Source organism: Phyllobates terribilis, unplaced genomic scaffold (genome assembly GCF_046119375.1).
Source record: "Phyllobates terribilis strain yellow unplaced genomic scaffold, ASM4611937v1 Scaffold_7__3_contigs__length_470593459, whole genome shotgun sequence".
Lineage (NCBI taxonomy): Eukaryota > Metazoa > Chordata > Amphibia > Anura > Dendrobatidae > Phyllobates > Phyllobates terribilis.
In genome coordinates this window covers 243,240,691-243,260,017 of record NW_027362767.1, presented here as the reverse complement: position 1 = coordinate 243,260,017, position 19,327 = coordinate 243,240,691, and the positions used below count along the sequence as shown (strand labels likewise).

The 19,327-nt window shown below is 41.9% G+C and overlaps 1 protein-coding gene across 1 annotated transcript in view; it reads right to left on the bottom strand.

Moving 5' to 3' along the window:
* SH2D3C (SH2 domain containing 3C) overlaps window positions 1-19,327 on the bottom strand; it is a 51,846-nt gene that overhangs the window by 28,662 nt on the left and 3,857 nt on the right. The window contains exon 2 of the mRNA XM_073640027.1: window positions 4,848-5,358. Within this exon, the coding sequence (XP_073496128.1) occupies window positions 4,848-5,358 (511 nt within the window). The remainder of the gene's footprint in view (window positions 1-4,847; window positions 5,359-19,327) is intronic.

The following is a 19,327-nucleotide window of genomic DNA, read 5'->3' as shown; positions in this document are numbered from 1 at the left end:
AGCCCTAAATAAACTTCGCACCTCTGGAAGGAAAACATTTCCAACGGCCGAGTACACAGCTCCGAAGTCCGGAGGAGACAAGACTCACAAATCCCACACTTCTGGCTACTGTGGGGTCAACATGACATTACTTCTTACAGAATTAGGAAATGGGAACATGAGTGAGATCCGATAGGGAAGTCGCATGAGTAACAATTCCCGAATATTATATTGTTATCGCCGTATAAGAGGGAGTCAGCCAATAAGACCCCAGTAAAAACTGGCACCATGACCCCAAATGTCACTGTTGCATTGACAAAATATAGGTCTGTGAGCCTCTATTCTGCTAACAGGTCCTGCAACCATTGGTTTCCCCTTAGGGGTTAATCTGGTGTCTAGTGGCAATATTTTATGCTTATAGTAAAGTGTTAAAACCTCTTTATAGGCAGGGTCATTCCCGATCATATGCCCACCCACGCGCGAGCAAACTGGTCGTTAATGGGCAGATCGGATCATTTACATGGGCCGAAAAATCATTGTTGTCCCCTACACATCCTACAGTGTAAACAGCATACAAACTGTACGGGGACCAAGCGATTGTATTAAAGAACGTCGTCCTCATGTGTTTTGGTTGCAGCCGTGAGGTCTTGACTACAATGGCTGCAGCCAATCACTCAATTTGGCTTCTCGTGCTAACTACATCAGCAGAGCTGCTGAGCTTAGGGATTGGCTGCAGCGGTGATGTGCGTTGTTGTGGAGAGATCACCACTGCATCCAAAACACAAGAACCACAGCGGTGGCAGAGAGGTAGTGCCGGACCTGGGGAAGGTGATACCTGCTGTGTTTGTTATTTTACGTATATAAAAGGCATTTTGGGACCAAATAAGTTGGGTTTACAGTACAAGGGAGGATTTCTGCTCATAACAAGCACCAGGTTAAAATATAACCAAGTATATCAGGGCTGATGTAAAGGCCCCTTTACACAGACTGATGCAAACTATGGGGACGAACGTGCCCGTGTAAACCCACCTGTATGCCCACCAGTCTTTTTGTCAGATTTCCAATGGGAGGTTCTTCCAATTGAGGAATTGCTAAATGTCCAGCTTCTTCCCTGATGCAGGTGGAGGCGCGGAGAGACAAATCACCAATAGTGAAGTATTCCTATAGGGTTATTCCTATGACCAGCTATCGAATGCAATCAATATGGCACATTGTGAGTGATAATCAATCCTTCTTATTTCTCATAGGAAAAGACTGAAGGCCATATACACTGAGAGCAGATGGCGGCTCAAGGATGACATAGCTCATGACTGCTGAGATGCCTAGCTATCCTTCAAGGAGTGGTATTGAGCTGTGCCCAGCTGGGTGTCAGGGCTGCGCCCCGGATGGGTGTCAGGGCTGCGGCCCGGATGGGTGTCAGGGCTGCGGCCCGGATGGGTGGCCGATCTTGTCCTTGGCCTGTGTCTGGTACTGCAACGGAGTCATAAAAAGAACAGAATTGATCTGCAATACCAGATACAGCCACAGAGTGATGTTAATTTAATCTGCAAAACAAAAAAGATAGAGCATGTCGAAATCCAACATGTCTAATCTTTCTTTTCTCCAATGACAGATTCCAAAGTCGGCGTACCCTTATAAATTTTAGCCAAATCGTTATTCATGCTAAAGTCAGAAGATTAGATCAACTTTCCTCTAAGTCACATGAACTTATTTTTACAGAACAAATGTAAAAAAAATAAAATATCCCAGAGACCCATTAATGATGGCTTTGGATGTGGAGGGCTCACACCCACCGATGTGTAGATTACCGACCCCATTATGGAGTTGCTGAGGCCGCAGGTTGCGGTGTAACCTTCCCATTTGTCATGGAGACCATTGTGTAATGTGCAGGTCAAGGCGACTGCTTGGCTTTTAAGAGGCCCCTTCATGAAGCACTTTACACTAGCAGCATATTACTCCAGAATCCACAGGACCGAGCTCGTATACAATAGAGACCTATAGGATGGGAAACATTCTTTGCATTCTGTGGAGCTTGTCCAGCGCTAATATGGAGTTTCTCTGTAATATTTCATGCACTGCAGAGGTCGATTGTATTACAAAGGTAACAGAGTGAGAACAGCACCAGAGTATAGCCAGTCAGGCATACAGTATTATACATCACTTCGTATAGTGACCACTGCAGCCAATCACAAGCCTCAGCAACCAGGTGACCAAAGAACATTCAGTCCACCGATGAAGGCTGTGCTGGATCCACGGGTGAGTATGCCTCAGCTTATGTTTTAAAGGGGTTGTCCCCTTTCAGCAAAGTTTTCCCTAAATGCCCTGTTAATAGTAAAAATAAAAAAAAACATTATGCTTAACTCGCCCTCTTCTGGTCCAGTGCTGAGTCTCTGCTTCTACTTCCAATGTCTGCTGTCTACAGCCAATCAATGAGCTGAGCGCCTTGTGTCATTTACATCATCAGAGGCGCTGAGCTCACTGATTGACTGCAGCGCTGTCGATGTCATGTTAGCACTGCAGATTATAACAGACACCAGGAGCAGTGGTGGAGACTCAGTGATGGAGGTTGAGTAAAGAAGAGTTTGTTTGTTTTGTTCTTTTTTACTACTAACAGAGTTCACAGGAAAAACTTTTCTCTAACTGAACAACCCCTTTAAAAACATCACTGCGGTCGGCAAAATGGATTCTCCATGTCAGTCAACCACTTTAAGATAGTTATACAAATAAGAGCAAAGTCGGCAGAACTAAAATGATCTTTTACGTATGGGGGAAAGGCCGGCTCAGGGTGACAGATTTCCATTGGGCCCCTCTTCGCTTTCCATACTTCCTCCTCTAAGGCCCCCTTCACACATCAGTGTTTCCAGTACGTGTGGTGACAGTTTTCACATCTACTGGAGACACTTACACAAGTACACCCATCATAATCTATGGGGCTGCACGCGTGTTCATTACATGGACCGTGTTACCCCCACGTTCACTTGTCCGTTTATTTCTGGCAGCGCAGCTGTCAATGCACACGTATATACGGATGACATAAAGTGTGACATCCGTGTGCCGTCCATGTGATATGTACCAGAATAGAATGCATAATAAAAATTACAGATGTTTAGTTGTTAAAGACGTGCAAAGATAGAGATAGATAGATAGATAGACGAGAGATATATAATTACTACTTTGAGTGTGTAGTTTACTGTACATGTATTAAGATAATAAATAAATAAATGGAAAAAATTATGTGTGATCCTCCCTATTTTGGATAACCAGCATAGGTAAAGCAGACAGCTGAGAGCTGACATTAACAGGCTGGGAAGATCCATGGTTATTGGGCCCTTCCCAGCCTAACATTAGATGCGCCAATTCTGGCACTTTGCTCTTGCCGATTGCCCTGGTGCAATGGCAATCGGGGTAATGGTAGTTGGGGTTGATGTCAGCTGTGATTTGTCAAAAATCACAGCTGACATCATGCCCTGAGGTTAGTAATGGAGAGGTGTCTATCAGACACCCCCATTACTAACCCAGTAATCAAAAAAGAGAAACACACATACACATAAAAAAAATTCTTTATTTGAATAAAGACTCACCCACACATCAACCCCAACTACCAATACCCCGATTGCCACCGCAAAAAATTCTGGAAGTGCACCAGAACTGCTGCTGAAGTTATGCATTGATATTTGCATCTAAGATTTTGCCTGTAATGCCCTTTTCTCAGAAACAGAGCTAAAATGAAACCCCCCTTTGCATTTTCCATCCTCGGGCGCTGATATTGAGCTTATGGTTTCTGCTCTTGCTGCAAAACAGCAGCGTTCTCAGGATGTGGTAACTTTTGGGGTATTGATGAGCAGATATTTCGGGGTTTTTTTATCATTGTGTCAAAGAAAACAACTTCACAAAGCAGCTCTGTGGTTAAGGCTTGCTATGGTGTAATCCACCCAAGAACCGGGAGGTAGAAGTAATACTATAGGTCATAAATAGTGGCCCTCAATATCCACGGAAGCACCGCGCCGATATTGATACGGTTTTCATCAGCATCCTGGCGCAATGACATCATTGCACTGCGCCAGCTGCTTTGTGTGCAGGGGATGGAGAGGAGGTCTTGGTCATTCGGACTAGGTTGGTATGAATTTTATTTAGGAGATAATATTACTTTTTAAGGGGGCATTAAAGGGGTATTCCCATCTCCCAAAATCCTATCCCAATATGTAGTAGGTGTAGTAATAATAATATCACCAAATACCTCCAATTAGAAATGTAGTATGGTTCTTCTGATTCGCTATGACGCTTACCCCATGTGCAGGGCACTGCAGTAGGTATCAAAGGTTACAAGCACTAATAACTAACTGTCACTATAAGAGTGGTTATAACTATAGATATCTAAGCTACTGCAATGCCCTGCACATGGAGTAAGTGATATAGCGAATAAGAAGGACTATACAACATTTATAATTGGAGGTATTTGCTAATATTATTGTTATTACACCTCCTACATATTGGGATAGGATCTTGGAGATGTGAATACCCCTTTGATGCTTTTTTTTTTTAAAGGGATCACTCAAGTGGCATTCTTACTGGATTATGGGGGCCCAATTCGGTGCTGGCAACCCACACTATGCCACTGATAATACTGACCAAATATTATGGCCTATTGCTGTAATAGAGGGTGTGGGGGGTACAGATATCAGCTGATCAGTAGAGGTGGCAAGTGTCAGAGCCTCGTCGATCTTATATAGATGACTTATCCTACAGATAGTCCATCAATGTGTTAAAGGTGACAAACCCTTTAATTTTACCATTGTATAAAAAAAAGATGAATGTAGAATATTGGATCTGTATCTCTTCCACTTCACTATGGTCACCTATGTTCTTACCTTTCGTCACCGCTGTCTTTTCTCTTCACCTCGTCTACATTTTGATCTTCCGTTTTCTCAAGGACATCTGGTGTCACCTCCAAGCTCTCTGGATGTCCAGCGGAGTCATCCTTTATATCTTTCTTCTGGTCCTTCTCACAATCTTGCACCGGAGTTCCTTCGGTCCTTCTTTGCGTCTTGAGAGAGGGGACCACTATAATGTCATTGATGTCTTCGTCCAACAGGTCATTTGTGGAGTGCGAGGCCATGGTGGCTGGACGCCCCCTACTTTTCTCTCTCTTGGATTTTGAGAGTTTTTTGCTGAGTCTAGGCATGGTTCCCATGTGAGTGTACATGTCGCTTGACCTTGCATAGTTAGGGCTCTTTGGAATGGCGGTGAGGTCATCTTGTGTCTTTTCGAATAGATTGTCCAAGCTGACGTTGTTACATGCCTCTGAATTTTGAGAATCTTTTCTGCGGAAAGCCCGGGGCAGGCTGCTCAGACTACCGAACACATTTAATTTAAAGAGCTCTGCAAAAAAAAAAAACATATGGAAATAATATAAATGTATACAATAGTAATTCAGCAGAAAGGTTGGAGACATAAAAGAAGTTGGCAAAGAGATCTGTGACCATGAAGGAGAAGTGTCGCTTCTCTTTTTGTACTACAGGGAAAAAATGTTTCTAAATTTATAGGAAACTTTCTCAATATTTATCTAAAAATAGATCACTTCACTAATGGTGGAGCTAAACCAATAACTTATGTGGCCTACAGGGAACCCGAGGGATAACCAAACAGGGTCAGGGGAATACACGGATCTAGAGGGCTCATATCAGGACATATCATCTTGGAGGGCATGACTATAGCTCCCCATACACAACAGATAGTTGTCACGATCGGCCAAAACTTTCTCCTATTCCCCCATACACAGGAACGCTCGACTCCGTGTTCTAAATGAGAGACTTCTCTATTCTTCTCTCCATCAACATCATGTGTAAAGGGAAAGTCGGGAGGATCCCATAAATATTAGGCTGACGGCCAATCCTGCCGATATCGGTGTGTTCAGCCAACACCAATCTATTACGTAGACCTTATGTCTCTAGTTAAAAAATAATTAAAGGCCCCCATACACCAAGTCAGTCAATTGACCGGACAGGCTGACTGTCTGTATAGGGGCTCTGATCATACCCAGATCAATACAAGAAAAAAGTACAAGTGGGAAAAAAATAAAGCCCACAAAAAAAATTGCATTTCATATTTCCCCGAAATTTATCCAGCAAATGTCTCACTAGAACTATTTTTTTTTTTTAATGGCAAAAAGTAATTAAAACATAGTTTATTTTATACTTTTACAACTTGTGATTATTCAGTTTGGAAAAACGAAGGCTTAAGAGGCGATCTTGTTACAATGTACAAATATATGAATGGACAGTACAGAAATCTTTTTAATTATCTTTTTACACATAGACCTGCAACAAAGACAAGAAGACGTCTAGAAGAAAGAAGATTTAATCATCATCACAGACGCAGATACTTTACTGTGCAAGAAAGGAGATTATGGATTCTTTACTGTGAGAGCAATGAGACTATGGATTATTTACTGTGCAAGCATTGAGACTATGGATTATTTACTGTGCAAGCATTGAGACTATGGATTCTTTACTGTGCAAGCATTGAGACTATGGATTCTTTACTGTGCAAGCATTCAGACTATGGATTCTCTTCTGTGCAAGCATCGAGACTATGGATTCTCTTCTGTGCAAGCAGTGATATTATTGATTCTTTACTGTGTGAGCAGTGAGATTATGGATTGCTTACTTTATGAGAAATGAGACTGCATTTCTTCCTTAACGAGCAGTAAGACTATGGAGTCCTTAATGTACAAGCAGCAAGATTATGAATTCTTTACTGTACAAGCAGTAAGATTATGGAATTTGCTGCCATAATTTGTTGTAATGCTTGATTTGCTAAAAAAGTTCCAGGCCGGCCTGGATGCCGTTCTTGAAAACTACAATATTACAGGTTTTGGGCATTAAATTCTGTAATGGGACGGTGATCCAAGGAACTAGTCTGATTGCTGTATCTGGAGTCAGGAAGGAATTTTTCCCTTAATATGGGGCAATTAGCATCTGCCTCATGGGGTTTTTGCATCCTCTGGATCAACATGTCAGGTTAGAGGTTGAACTTAATGGACTTTTGTCTTCTTTCAACCTTTAAACTATGAAAATATGAAAAATCCTCTGTCGGACGACGGTATGGTGGTTTCACACATAGTAAAAAAAAAGTTACCTTTTGTTTATTTTTTTTCTAAAAACAGCATGGTATGGATGAGATTTTTCGCTATAGAAAATAATACACAAAAAAAATGCATGTGTGTGTATATAAAAAAAAAAGCAAAAAAAAAAACACAAAAAAATCATGGAACTTTTTACAAGGCAGAAAAATAAAATGTGTAAAAAAAAAACTTCCCATATGCCACTAAAATGTCAGACCAACACAATATATAATTGTATTATTTATTACTGGAATATCTGACTCACATCGGCCTAGACTAAACAAATATGGGAAGCCCAGGTTCATCGGTTGGATGAATGGTTGTTTTCTGGCGGTAAGAAAACAATCTCCGACTACATAGACATGTTGGCACTTTTTTGGACAGTGCTCAATCGTCATCCAAAAAAAAAATCCTAAGTGCCCGAACAGTCTTTTGAAATATAATGAATGTTTATTGGTCGTCCATCTGTCGAAATGAACAATCGTTCGATTCACCGATCCAGCCAACGATACTTCACTTTGGTCGAAATTGGCCGACGGCTATAAAAAGTTTAGGTGGGGCTTTAGGCTTATAGGGCTTTCTTGGGATTAGGCAGGCTGGAAATGCTTTATTCCTGTGCGAGATAAGCAGCTGCCATAGGAATTTGGCAGCTGCTTATTCCCCTCTCCCCAACTACGTACAGTTTCGTTGAAATATGGACCCTATTAGACCTCATAGCGAGCAATATTGGGTCACTGCAGACTTCTAAGATCTTTATATTTCAAAGATAAGTCTGTAAGACTAATATATTGCGCTGCATGTTTCGGTACAGAGATATCCGTCTGATTGATTAATGGAGGAATTGATTGATTGATAGGGAGCGGTTTTAGAAGCACTTAGCTGTGTCAGTTTCCTGTGTACTCAGGGACGGGTGTGGAGCCTGTGCCATCAGAGGATGTTCCCTTCATATATCTGGGCATAACTGCCTTATAAAATAGGATTTTTATGAGAAAGTGAATGCGGCTGGTGAGTCTGAAACCCTGACGTAATTACTCAGGAGGAACGTTACTGAAACGCCACTCAATCTACAGCAGAAAGTCCTTACAAATTTGCCCTAAACACGTGCGAGTCAGAAGACCAGGCGCAGAGCTGATCATGAACACCGGAGTGCCCCCGCACCGTAAAGAGTGACGCCTAATAGAGATACAACATAGGGATTATTCTTGACAACCAGACTGGAACCGCATAAAAAACACAATATCCTTAAAGGGGACGTCACCACTGTGACTCTCCTCCAGTATAGGTACAATCATTGAAGTTTAATGGGGTTTCCAGTTTTGGAAACCCCCAGCTCCCCAGTTGCAGCCTTTTTAAATAAAAACACAACAACTATGCTTTACTCACCCTCCCCAATTCCAGCGCTGAGTCTCCGCCGCTGCTCCTGGTATCTGTTATTGTCTGCAGCACCTTGACAGCGCTGCAGGCAATTACTGAGCTCAGTAGTTCTGCCGAATCTGTTGATGGCACGACCCACTGAGCTCACTTATCGGCTGCAGTGCTGTTGATATGATGTCAACAGGAGCAGCGGCGGAGACTTAGCACTGGACCTGGGGAGGGTGAGTAAATAAAAGTTTCTTTTAATTAAAAGAAACTGCAGCTGGGAAACGGGGGTTTTCTGAAATGGGAAAACCCATTTAAACATTGAGTTCATGAACTGTCTCTGTACTGTAAAAAGAAGCAACCACGCTCATTTTCCTGATATGACGGCAATACAGACCTGATTATAAACTGATGGGGTTAGTCGCTGCCAGTTTCTGTGCTCTGTACATACCATTTGTTAATTAGTCTCTCCTTGGGCCATTGTGGACCCCTCTCACTACCACCCACCTTTGTCCACCACCACCAACTGAGCCCAAAAAAAACAAAACACCAAAATCCCAGTGTGAACACTGCTTCTGATAAGAGATGACTGTACATTCTGCTCAGAATGACATAGAAACTCTTCTATGACAAGTAGGAATATGATTTCACCAGATGGTCATGTCAGATAGCCGCTATCAATTCCCACGACATTTCCTTTTTCCGTGTAATGAACAACAGTCAGACTACAATCTGCTTCAGAAAATGTGTCATACATCCTGACGGGCAGAGTACAAATGAAAAATCCAGCAGATTCTGTCCCTGACGTCTGCATGGCAGCCGCCACATTATCAGGTTGATGGTGGAATCAAGATGTGCGCATATATTCTGAATATCTATAAATATTAAAGTGGAACGGTAGTGGGTGCTGGTGCCCATTAAACAGCTCCCTACGCAACTGAGGATCACCTGTCATGCCAGGTGAGGGAAGGAACAAGTGAAGACGGGGAAGGGAGCCAAACAACTAGGGAAAGGGGTAGTGGAGATCCCTAGGCAGATCTAATATCACCCTGACTGCCCTATCGTCCCTATATAGGTTCCGCACCTATCGCCAAGCAGGAAACCTAAACCCTGAATGTCCCTAGAGGTAGGCCCTAGGTAGGGAGGGGACGGGGTGAACTCTAGTCAGGCCCCACTGAAACTAAAGACAACAAGGTAAACAGACAAGGGAATACAGTTAGCTTGAGCAGACACCAGAGAGATTACGCCAACTGTCCTCCAAGGGAACCGAAGAAGAAACTAGCCGACTGCTAGTGCTCCAAGCCAACACAGAGGTACATAGAACTAACACCGGCGACTCTCTGGAGACGCAGAGTTTTTAACTACCAAACAAGGGTGTGTCAATTAGCAGCAGAAAGTGGAGGTCGCTGCTAATGAAGGGAGAAGGATATCACTACACTACAGAGATGAGAGGATCAAGAAGGCGTCTGCAATGAAAAGTGCAGTGACCTTCTACAACCGGATCCAGAGCGACTCTCTGTCACACTTGATACACCCGTGACACCATCACTGTAGATAAGAGTTGAACAAAAAGATTTCTAGGACCCTGGTTCAGCGACCACATGGGTAGTCTGTGGTCCCCAGACATCTCCGGACCCTCTTCTGATTTATAAACCTGGAGTGATGTCATGCGTGCGACATACCGCAATGGTGACGCCTACTAATGAGAAGAGGCGCAGGCAGGGAGGTCTGCAATCTCTGGTGGCAGGCATGGAATACTGATGTGGTTGCTTGACAACATTTTTTTTTTGCTTAACTCTAGTTAGGACAATACGGAAAACATAACAGGTGATATTTTGTTCAATTTGTCATAAATGCAGCAGCCAAAATATATGAATATTTTACGGCACTACAACATATGGCAAAACGAAAAACTGCTGACGTATTTACGAGCGCATTTCTATAAAGGTTGCAAAAAATGTCACATATTGTAGACTAGTGATCGAGGTCTTAAAAAAGGGGTAAAAGAAATACTTTCAGACTGCAGCCGTTTTTTTTTTACCGTAATAAAAGTTAGCAGTCTGGGCAAAATTCTACATGAAAGGATTATTCTGGTTACAAGAAGTTATCACCTCTCCCCAGGATAAGTGATAACGTCCAGATCGAGGGGGGTCCGACCGCTGAGCCCCCCAGCAATTGCAAGAAATGGGAACTTTCGTTCTCCATCTGAATGAAGCAAGAGTGCACACCGCATAGTACTGAAGAAAGCCGAACTCACCTATCTCTGGCAATCTCAGACAAATGTACCTCATTCTGGCGGTCTGTTGGAGTCTCATAGGTTGGACCCCCACAGGTCTAAAAATTAGCAGCTACTCTGTGGATAGGCGATAACTTTTAGCAAGTGGAAACCCTTTAACCTGCAACATTGGATGCACTGGTGTCACGCTTTTCTCCAACACTGAGAAGTGAACCCTAGTGCTTAAAAGGTTGTATTGCATTCACGCCAAATTTATCCTTAACCCCTTCACCACCTTGGGTTTTTCAGTTTTCGTTTTTTGCTCCCCTTCTTCCCAGAGCCATAACTTTTTTATTTTTCCGTCAATATGGCTATACGAGGGCTTGATTTTTGTGGGACGAGTTGTACTTTTAAACGACACCATAGGTTTTACCATATAGTTTACTGGAAAACGGGAAAATAAAATTCAAAAATGAAATTGCAAAAAAAAGTGCAATTCCACAATTTTTTTTTTTTTTATTACCATGTTCACTAAATGCTAAAACTGACCTGCCATTATGATTCTCTAGGTAATTACGAGTTCGTAGATACCAAACATGTATACCGTAGTTTTTTTTTTTTTTTATTTAAGTGGTGAAAAAAAAATCCAAAATTTGCAAAAAAAAAAGTCGCCATTTTCCGAGACCCGTAGCGTCCCCATTTTTCAGGATCTGAGGCAGGGTGAAGGCTTATTTTTTGCGCGCCAAGCTGATGTTTTTACTGATACCATTTTGGGGTAGATAAGATCTTTTGATCGCCCGTTATTGCAATGTTATTGCAACAAGAAAAAAAATGTAATTCTGGAGTTTTGATTTTTTTTCCCGTTACGCAGTTTACTGATCGGATTAATTTTTATTTTATATTGATAAATCGGGAGATTCTGAACACGGCGATACCAAATATGTGTATATTTGATTTTTTTATTGTTTTATTTTGAAAGGGGCGAAAGGGGGGTGGCTTTGAACTTTTATATTTTTAAAAACATTTTTTTTTTTTTTTTTTTTTTTTACACATTTTATATGCTTCAATAGTCTCCATGGCAGACTAGAAGCTGCGATCATCTGTTTGCCTGTGCTACACATAACAGGGCTTCAGCCCTGCTGTGTGTAGCAGAAATGCTCAATTACTATGAGTGTCGACCGCTGGGCGGTGTTGAAGGCATCCGGGCAATGACAACCCCAGGGGTCTCCTGCAGTCCCTGGGTTGTCATGTCAACCCATCGGCGACCCCCAGTCAAGTGACACGCCGATGGGTGGGATTAGTGACGCGCTTCCGCCGCGCCCATGTTAAATGCTGCTGTCAGAGTTTGACAGTGGTGTTTAACATGTTAACAGCCGCAGGTGGATGGCACTTCCACCCGCAGCTGTTAGGGGCACATGACAGCTGATCAGATCAGCTATCATGTGCTCAAAAACATGCGGGCTCAGCGTCGGAGCCTGCATGGAGTGCAGGGATACGACCTTCTATGTACTCATACGTCCAAGGTAGTAAAGGGGTTAAAGTGCGACATTTGATAAATATGGAGTAATGGAGTTGATGTGAGTACATTAGAGATTTGGTGCAAATTAAACCATTTTTTAAAAACTTGTGCCCATATGCAAGGTCTTCTTAGAAAAAGCAGATTGCTCCAGGGAGAGCTGTCAGAGGCGCGCTACATTTGCTTGTTTTTTGACCCGATCTGAAAGCCGACCATACACATTACAGAAAAAATAGCCAATATGAGGTTTTCTCCATTTCCGTTCTTCACTGTTCTTAAATTTTATGCAAATGTTTTGCGCTGAACTATGTCCGACCTGAGCCTGCTTTTATTCTGGGTGATGGTGGTGATGAACTATTTCTAGTGAAGAGAACCATGGGGAGGTTGAATTTATGGTGATGGACCCCCGAAGTGTCAAAAATAACACATAAAAGCCTAATTCTCAGTATATCTACAGGCACGGAGTGTGAAGCCAAATCAATATCACTATAACCTGCCCGACCTGGTCAACCTCACCGTGACCTGAGAAAGGCCAATTAAAATGTCACTGCCTGAAGGCTCTATAAACAGAGACTAGGGGTGAAGATAGAGGAGAGATGGCTAGTGATTCTGCTTCATCAAGGGACGTAGCTTTAGGGGGTGCACCCAGCCCTGAAGGCGCCCAGATAGCTGTTGGCCAAGCAAGTATTTGGCCATCCACTATCTCTGACGACTTACTAGTACACGTGCATGCTTGGCTCAGTGGAACATACTCGTGTCTTTCTAATTCACCATGTCTGTTCCTTCTCTACTGCATCGGAGAGATGTAAAAATCACCTGCAAATGAGGTTGTCTTGTTCTATCAGCTCTCAATTTGGGGGTAAATTAGTTAAAAGGAAGAAATCATTAAAAACATGGCCTATTGTTTAAATCAGATTTTTGTTGTACATGTAGTTTTTAAAGGGAACCTGAACAAAAAAGGAAAAAAAAGATATATGTACCTGTAGATGATTGTGATCACCGCAAACAATTTTTTTTATTTATTTAAATAACAACAAGAACAAGCCACAAACTTAAAAAAAAAAAAAAAAAAAACATTTAAAAGCACAAAAAATGCCTATATATATATATATACACACACAAACAACAAACCAGGCCAGGTAACCTTATCCTGTGGTTCCAGATCAAAAATATTGATACATGAATAATCAGTTAGGTATATTACCATAAAGTGCACTAAATACACAAGATAAAGTGCATTGTGCAATCTTAACCTCATGTATATTACACTCAAAAACATTATAAACAGAATTGTCATAATCTCAGATTTGGTATGTACAAGACACACACACAAAAAAAGAATAAAAAAATGGGATTTCATCTATATTGAGCCAGTCCATACCAAGCTTGTTTTTATCAAACTTATTTTTCAATAGTTAATAATACAATGCATCTTAAGGCGCCGTGCGGACACTCCGTCATTAGGCGCCGTGCGGACACTCCGTCACTCGGCGCCGTGCGGACACTCCGTCACTCGGCGCCGTGCGGACACTCCGTCACTCGGCGCCGTGCGGACACTCCGTCACTAGGCGCCGTGCGGACACTCAAAAACATTATAAACAGAATTGTCATAATCTCATATGGCGCGGTCCTATTAAACAATTTTGGCATTTTATTCATATCATTATCTTTAATTTAAAAAAAGTTAGTAATCTTGCAATTCTCTCACTTACCACTGGGGCTTTTTTAGACTCATATTTCCTGTCCTTTCAGGAAAAGTTTTCAGCAGCCTCATTATCATCAGAGGCAGGATTACAGTGATAGGTAACAACTCTATACACAGTTGATAACACAGGATCCACCAATCACAATGACCTCTGCACATGCTCATTAGCTGCTTCAATATAAAAGCTAGGGTCTGTGTCTGTTCATTGCAGCTAATGTACATGTACAGGAAATTCAAGTCTTAAAAATCCCCAGTGGCCGGTGTGAGAATTGCAAGATTTCTATTTTTAATACAGATTATATTATGTGAAAAAAATATTGCCAAAAATTTGTAAAAAAAAAAAAATGTATTTAAAACAAAAACCTTACTTAATACAATAGATGTTTTCTGATGATCGCTTTCTTTTACTATACCTATCTGTATATTTATGCCATCATATACAAGTCTGGCATTGAGGGGTCTATGCCCAATGTTTGTAGGCTGAGGATCAAGTAGACATGGGGACCATTGTGATACTTTCACCCACCAGTGCCACACCTGTCTATAGGTTGTATCTGGTATTGCAGCTCAGCTCCACTAAAACAGAATAGGGCCGGCTGTAGTAGACCTATACACTAGGATCAAGGATGTTAGAAATTATGAATATCACACTGCTTTGAATGAATATTGGGTTGAGAGATTTAATTTCATCTGGTCCCCTTGGGACACTTTCTGGATACCCCTGAATATCTGAGACCTACTCATTTATCTCCTTATTTCCTCCTCCTATACTTATCCCTTCCCCCTGCTGTCTAATGTTAGTCTTGTACGTCTTCCCCTCCTCTGTTAAAAATGTGAATTTCTGAATAATATCTTAAGCATAAACTAATGCATATATATTACGTATTCGGTTTAACTTGTTGTCATTGAAATCTTGTTACCTGTTTATATATCCATCTTTTTGTTTTCTTTTTTTTTTTTATTTGTATTTTGTGAAATATAAAAATCCTTTAATAAAAAATTTATAGTTAAAAAAAAAACGGAATAGGGATGCAATACCGCAGACAGCCTGTAAACAAATGTGGCACTGTGTCTAGAAGAAACATACAGTATATGGAACCAGCTCTGGTAATACAGCAGCGAGGGGTCTCTATGGGAACGCTAAAGTCAAAAATTCTAAAAAAATAAAATAAAAAAAAAAAAAATTATTATTAGCTACCCAGTTTTTCTCGTTCCAAAGAAGCAAAATAATAATTTTCATTGCTTTTTTGGGGGGAAGGTGGGGGGGGGATATTAACTAATTTCAGCCAAAATTGCCAGCAAGTGAGCAGACGATCGGGACAGATTGATTCTCTTTTGTGTCGTCAAGTCCTAAGCTTCGCAGTTGCCAGATAATTATTCAGAAGTGTTGACAAAAGAGAGATGCACAATGGCTGCAGCAAAGGAAATCCTAAGAAAAACATTGTATTTTGGAAAATCTTAGGTACTTTTCTTTTCTTTTTTTTTTGCAATTTATGTGCATTCCTAGTAGGAAATGTGGGGGAATATTGGGTGGTACAATAAGGAGAAGATGGCATTTCTTTTAGTAAATAACACATATGAATGAGCTCCATGTGCGGCGTTATCAGTGCATGGTAATAGGGGGTCCTCGTCCTGTAGACGCCCTGTGATTGGCATTTACATATTCCAGGGGATAAGGGTGTTTTGTCATTTACATATGTTTACACTCAGCCAGAAGACAAATTGGTGCCAGGAATTTAGATGACACCGCACCCAAAACAAAAGACCCCTCCAAGAAAGAGGAGGACATTGATAGTCCTATACACAGGGCAATATGATTACAGGGGGCGAGGCGGGCGATCAGAGACAATTAGGTGATTAACCCCCCAAGAAAGATTACATGCTTCAGTCCATGTACTCAAGATGGCTGGCAGCTGAGCTAAGAAAACAGCAATTACATTAAACAGCCATTTACAAAGCGCTGGCTTCAGAAAATCAGGCCGCTTTGGTTGGATAAAAATGAAAAATAAATAAATGAATTAATTAAATTACTAAAAAATAAAAGGAAAAAAAAATCGGTTGGGTTGGGCCTGGTTTCACGGATGTGTGAATATGACCTAAATGTGGGCAACATATCTGCCCACACCCAAAATGTCTACACATTTCAGGTAGAAAAAAAAAACTTAAATCATAGCTATGATTAAGTTTTTTTTTTCTAGCCAAGACGCTGATTATGGTTTTTCTTTGTCGCATTTGGGTCAGGAGACCTGCCTCCGGTCCGTGCATGGTGGTCCATAATCAGACCATGGAACACAGATGTGTTAATCCCGGCATTACTGCACTCAGTTTCTCTGGTAGAAGTAAAAGTCAGAGAAATGGAGAAGCTAGATTTCAGTCACTGGTTGTGGGAATGCAAGTTCTCATATAAGAAGATGTAGGAACCAAGATCTACACCCAAAACCACAAGTTTAGGTTTGGAGTTCAAAGAAAGAAACATGGTTCCTCTATCCGAGTAACCTTTTATGGGTTTGGGCTCTCCATGCTATACCAGTCGCAATAGTTGATGATGCTATTCTATACAAAGGCAAAAGTTAAAAAATAAAATAGATCATACCAATACAGTGTGAACTGACCTGTACCCTGGCCATAAAGCTACGATAGTAATCAGCCAAGTGTTCATCTCTCCCATAAACATGAACCAGGGCTTAACACCCCACCACACAAAAGCATCAGATGACTGAGCTCCAGCCCACCCGATCCATAAGTTGGAGGGCAGTCGGGTGGTCTCCATACACATTAGATGGCTGGCCGAATCCTGCCAAAATTGGTGTAGCTGCATAAGCAAAGCACATATCAAGTACAACCAGCCTCATGGAAACACCACCCAATCCTCCCAAGTCAGAGCATTCATTTTCATTTATGTCCTCTACAATTAGGCTACCTGTGCCCGCCATCTAAAATTGGGCATCGTTGCCCATGCCTGCTGTGACTTAGGTAAAACTCCTATGGCTGCTCGTGCTCTGTGTCCCTCATCACATGTGAAGAGCGATCTCAGGACTTTATAAAACAAGGTAGACCAACAAAGAGGTATAAAGAACTACAATATAGACAATTATTAATACATAATTTTTATTGAATACATGTATTCAATAAAAATTATGTGTTAATAATTGTCTATATTGTAGTTCTTTATACCTCTTTGTTGGTCTACTTTGTATGGTTTGAGGTATTTTGTTATATACTTCTTTGAAACCTGTGGTATTTCCTTCTTCTATAGGATCTACTTTATAAAACAAGGACACATTTTTTAGACTGGCAGAACTAAATGATTCAGGCTGGAAACATTTCCAGTTGTGGCCAATATCCTGTCACCATGTTCTCACTAGAGGTGATGTGAATCATAGAGATTAATTCCTGACGTGACCCTGGACGCAAGCCATCTGCAGCTGCCGGCCCGGATGGGCAGTCATGGTAGGACCCTATTACCTGGACCTAACCTCTCTCTGTTGGGCCAGTGTGACCTTGGATGCATTAATCCGCCCTTCGAAATGCAGGAAACGGCTTTACGGCAAATCAATGGTGCTCGCAACGTCGTAATGCACGTAATACCTCTCCGCTAGATTTATGGAACATATTCCATGGGATCAATGTAACCAGTGATAGATGTTCATTCAGGCCACCTAGGTACATGTCACTGGTATGGCCGACATGGCTGATTATAAGGAGGAGAACGCAGGTAAAGAGGTTGCCAGGGAATACAAGTTATCACTTATCCATAGGGTAGTTGCTAACTTATTGATCAGCGGGGGTCTGACCGGTGTGATAAGCCGAACATGGCACTTTTATGCCCGTTAGAATAGAGCGGCAGAGCCCGACCACTGCTTTGCTTATTCCCTATGGTACTGTGATTGGCTTTTTTTGGTGACCCAATAAGGAATAAATACAGCGATGGTCAATGCATAAGAATAAAAGTGATAAAAGCACCCAGTTCTGTCAATTGGGACGGGTCCTAGTGGTTGAACCCTCACCGATCAGTAAGTTATCACCTAAGCTCAGGGATATATTAAAGAAGAATCTGTCCCTTTGTGGAGCCCCCTAGAGATGTCCATGTTTGCACAATACGAGCAACCATTGTATGGCATTACAGCCACAGGGGCTTTCTGGACACAGGGGCTTCGCTGATGGGCTCATGAATAGATTGATTACACTGATCCAGACATCCTGCCTCGGTGCCGTAGACATTACTTACTGACGCTTTGCACGGCTCTGCAGAAAATACAGATTTAAATATTTGTCAGAAGAAGGAAATCAATGCACTTAACGCTCCCGGAGTATGGGAAATGTGGGGGCTGCTGTGTGTGGAAGCGTTTTCTGAAATTTCTTGAAAATGTAATTATACAAAAGAAAACTATTTTCCTCTAAAAAAGGTAATTTTTCTTTTCAAGTCCGTGGATCTAGCTAGTAAAAATACACCTCATCATATATTTATGGAGCTGTACAGGGTCGTGTGCCACGCAAAGGGGGCAGTGTCATTGTATACAGCCACGGCATCATATTAGGGTCCATATAAAAAGTAACAGGTGAAGGTCCCCATACAGATTAGATAAAAGTCGTCCAAACCCACCGATTTTGGTGGGATCAGCTGACCATCTAATGCCGCAAGATTATGTTGGGTGGCTCATAGCAATGCCATCAAGATAGCCATATCCACCGCAGACACCATCCGAGCGTCCTATGAGTCCATATACGAGTCGATCCAACCTTGTTTAATTGTCCGGCCAATACAAACTGTACGGGGACAGAAAGTCATCACTATATAGCGTGCACGTAGTTGGCTGCATATCTGGGCACACGTGCTGCGACACTGATGATTTAATGGCCCGCACAGTCCGGGTGGAAGGGATTCTTTTTAGAATCAACGAGGAGAGTATAATTAAAACTGGTTGTAGGGAATTTATACAATCTGTCTTCTCCTCCAACTAGATGTGCTCGGAGTTTGCACCCTGCAGACAACCCCTGCCAGTTTCCAATCTGTACCGTACGTTAAGTACACATAATTAGGAGATAATAATCAGAAACAAGACATCATTTATCAAAAAAACAAACTTGTGCTGAGAGACAGGGATCCCCGTAATGTCCTGAAACCGCTCTGAACAATTTCACAAACCGCGAATATAAAAGGGTTCTTCCATTTAATGACCAAAACCATGACCACATCATATTCCAAGAGACCTAGTCATCATAAGACTGGCGGACCCCAATGCAAAATATGCAGCACACCCCCATCCTTATGTGCCTTTTAAATATCTGGTATCCATCTTCTGGGGCAGAGGGGGCCCCTTGGGCATCAAGGCCCGGTTGCAACAGTGACCAATGCCCCTTATTGAGCCATGCTACAGTATTATCAGAAGTACAATGCCAGGAGAGCAGCGGATTGAGCCTGCTCTAATG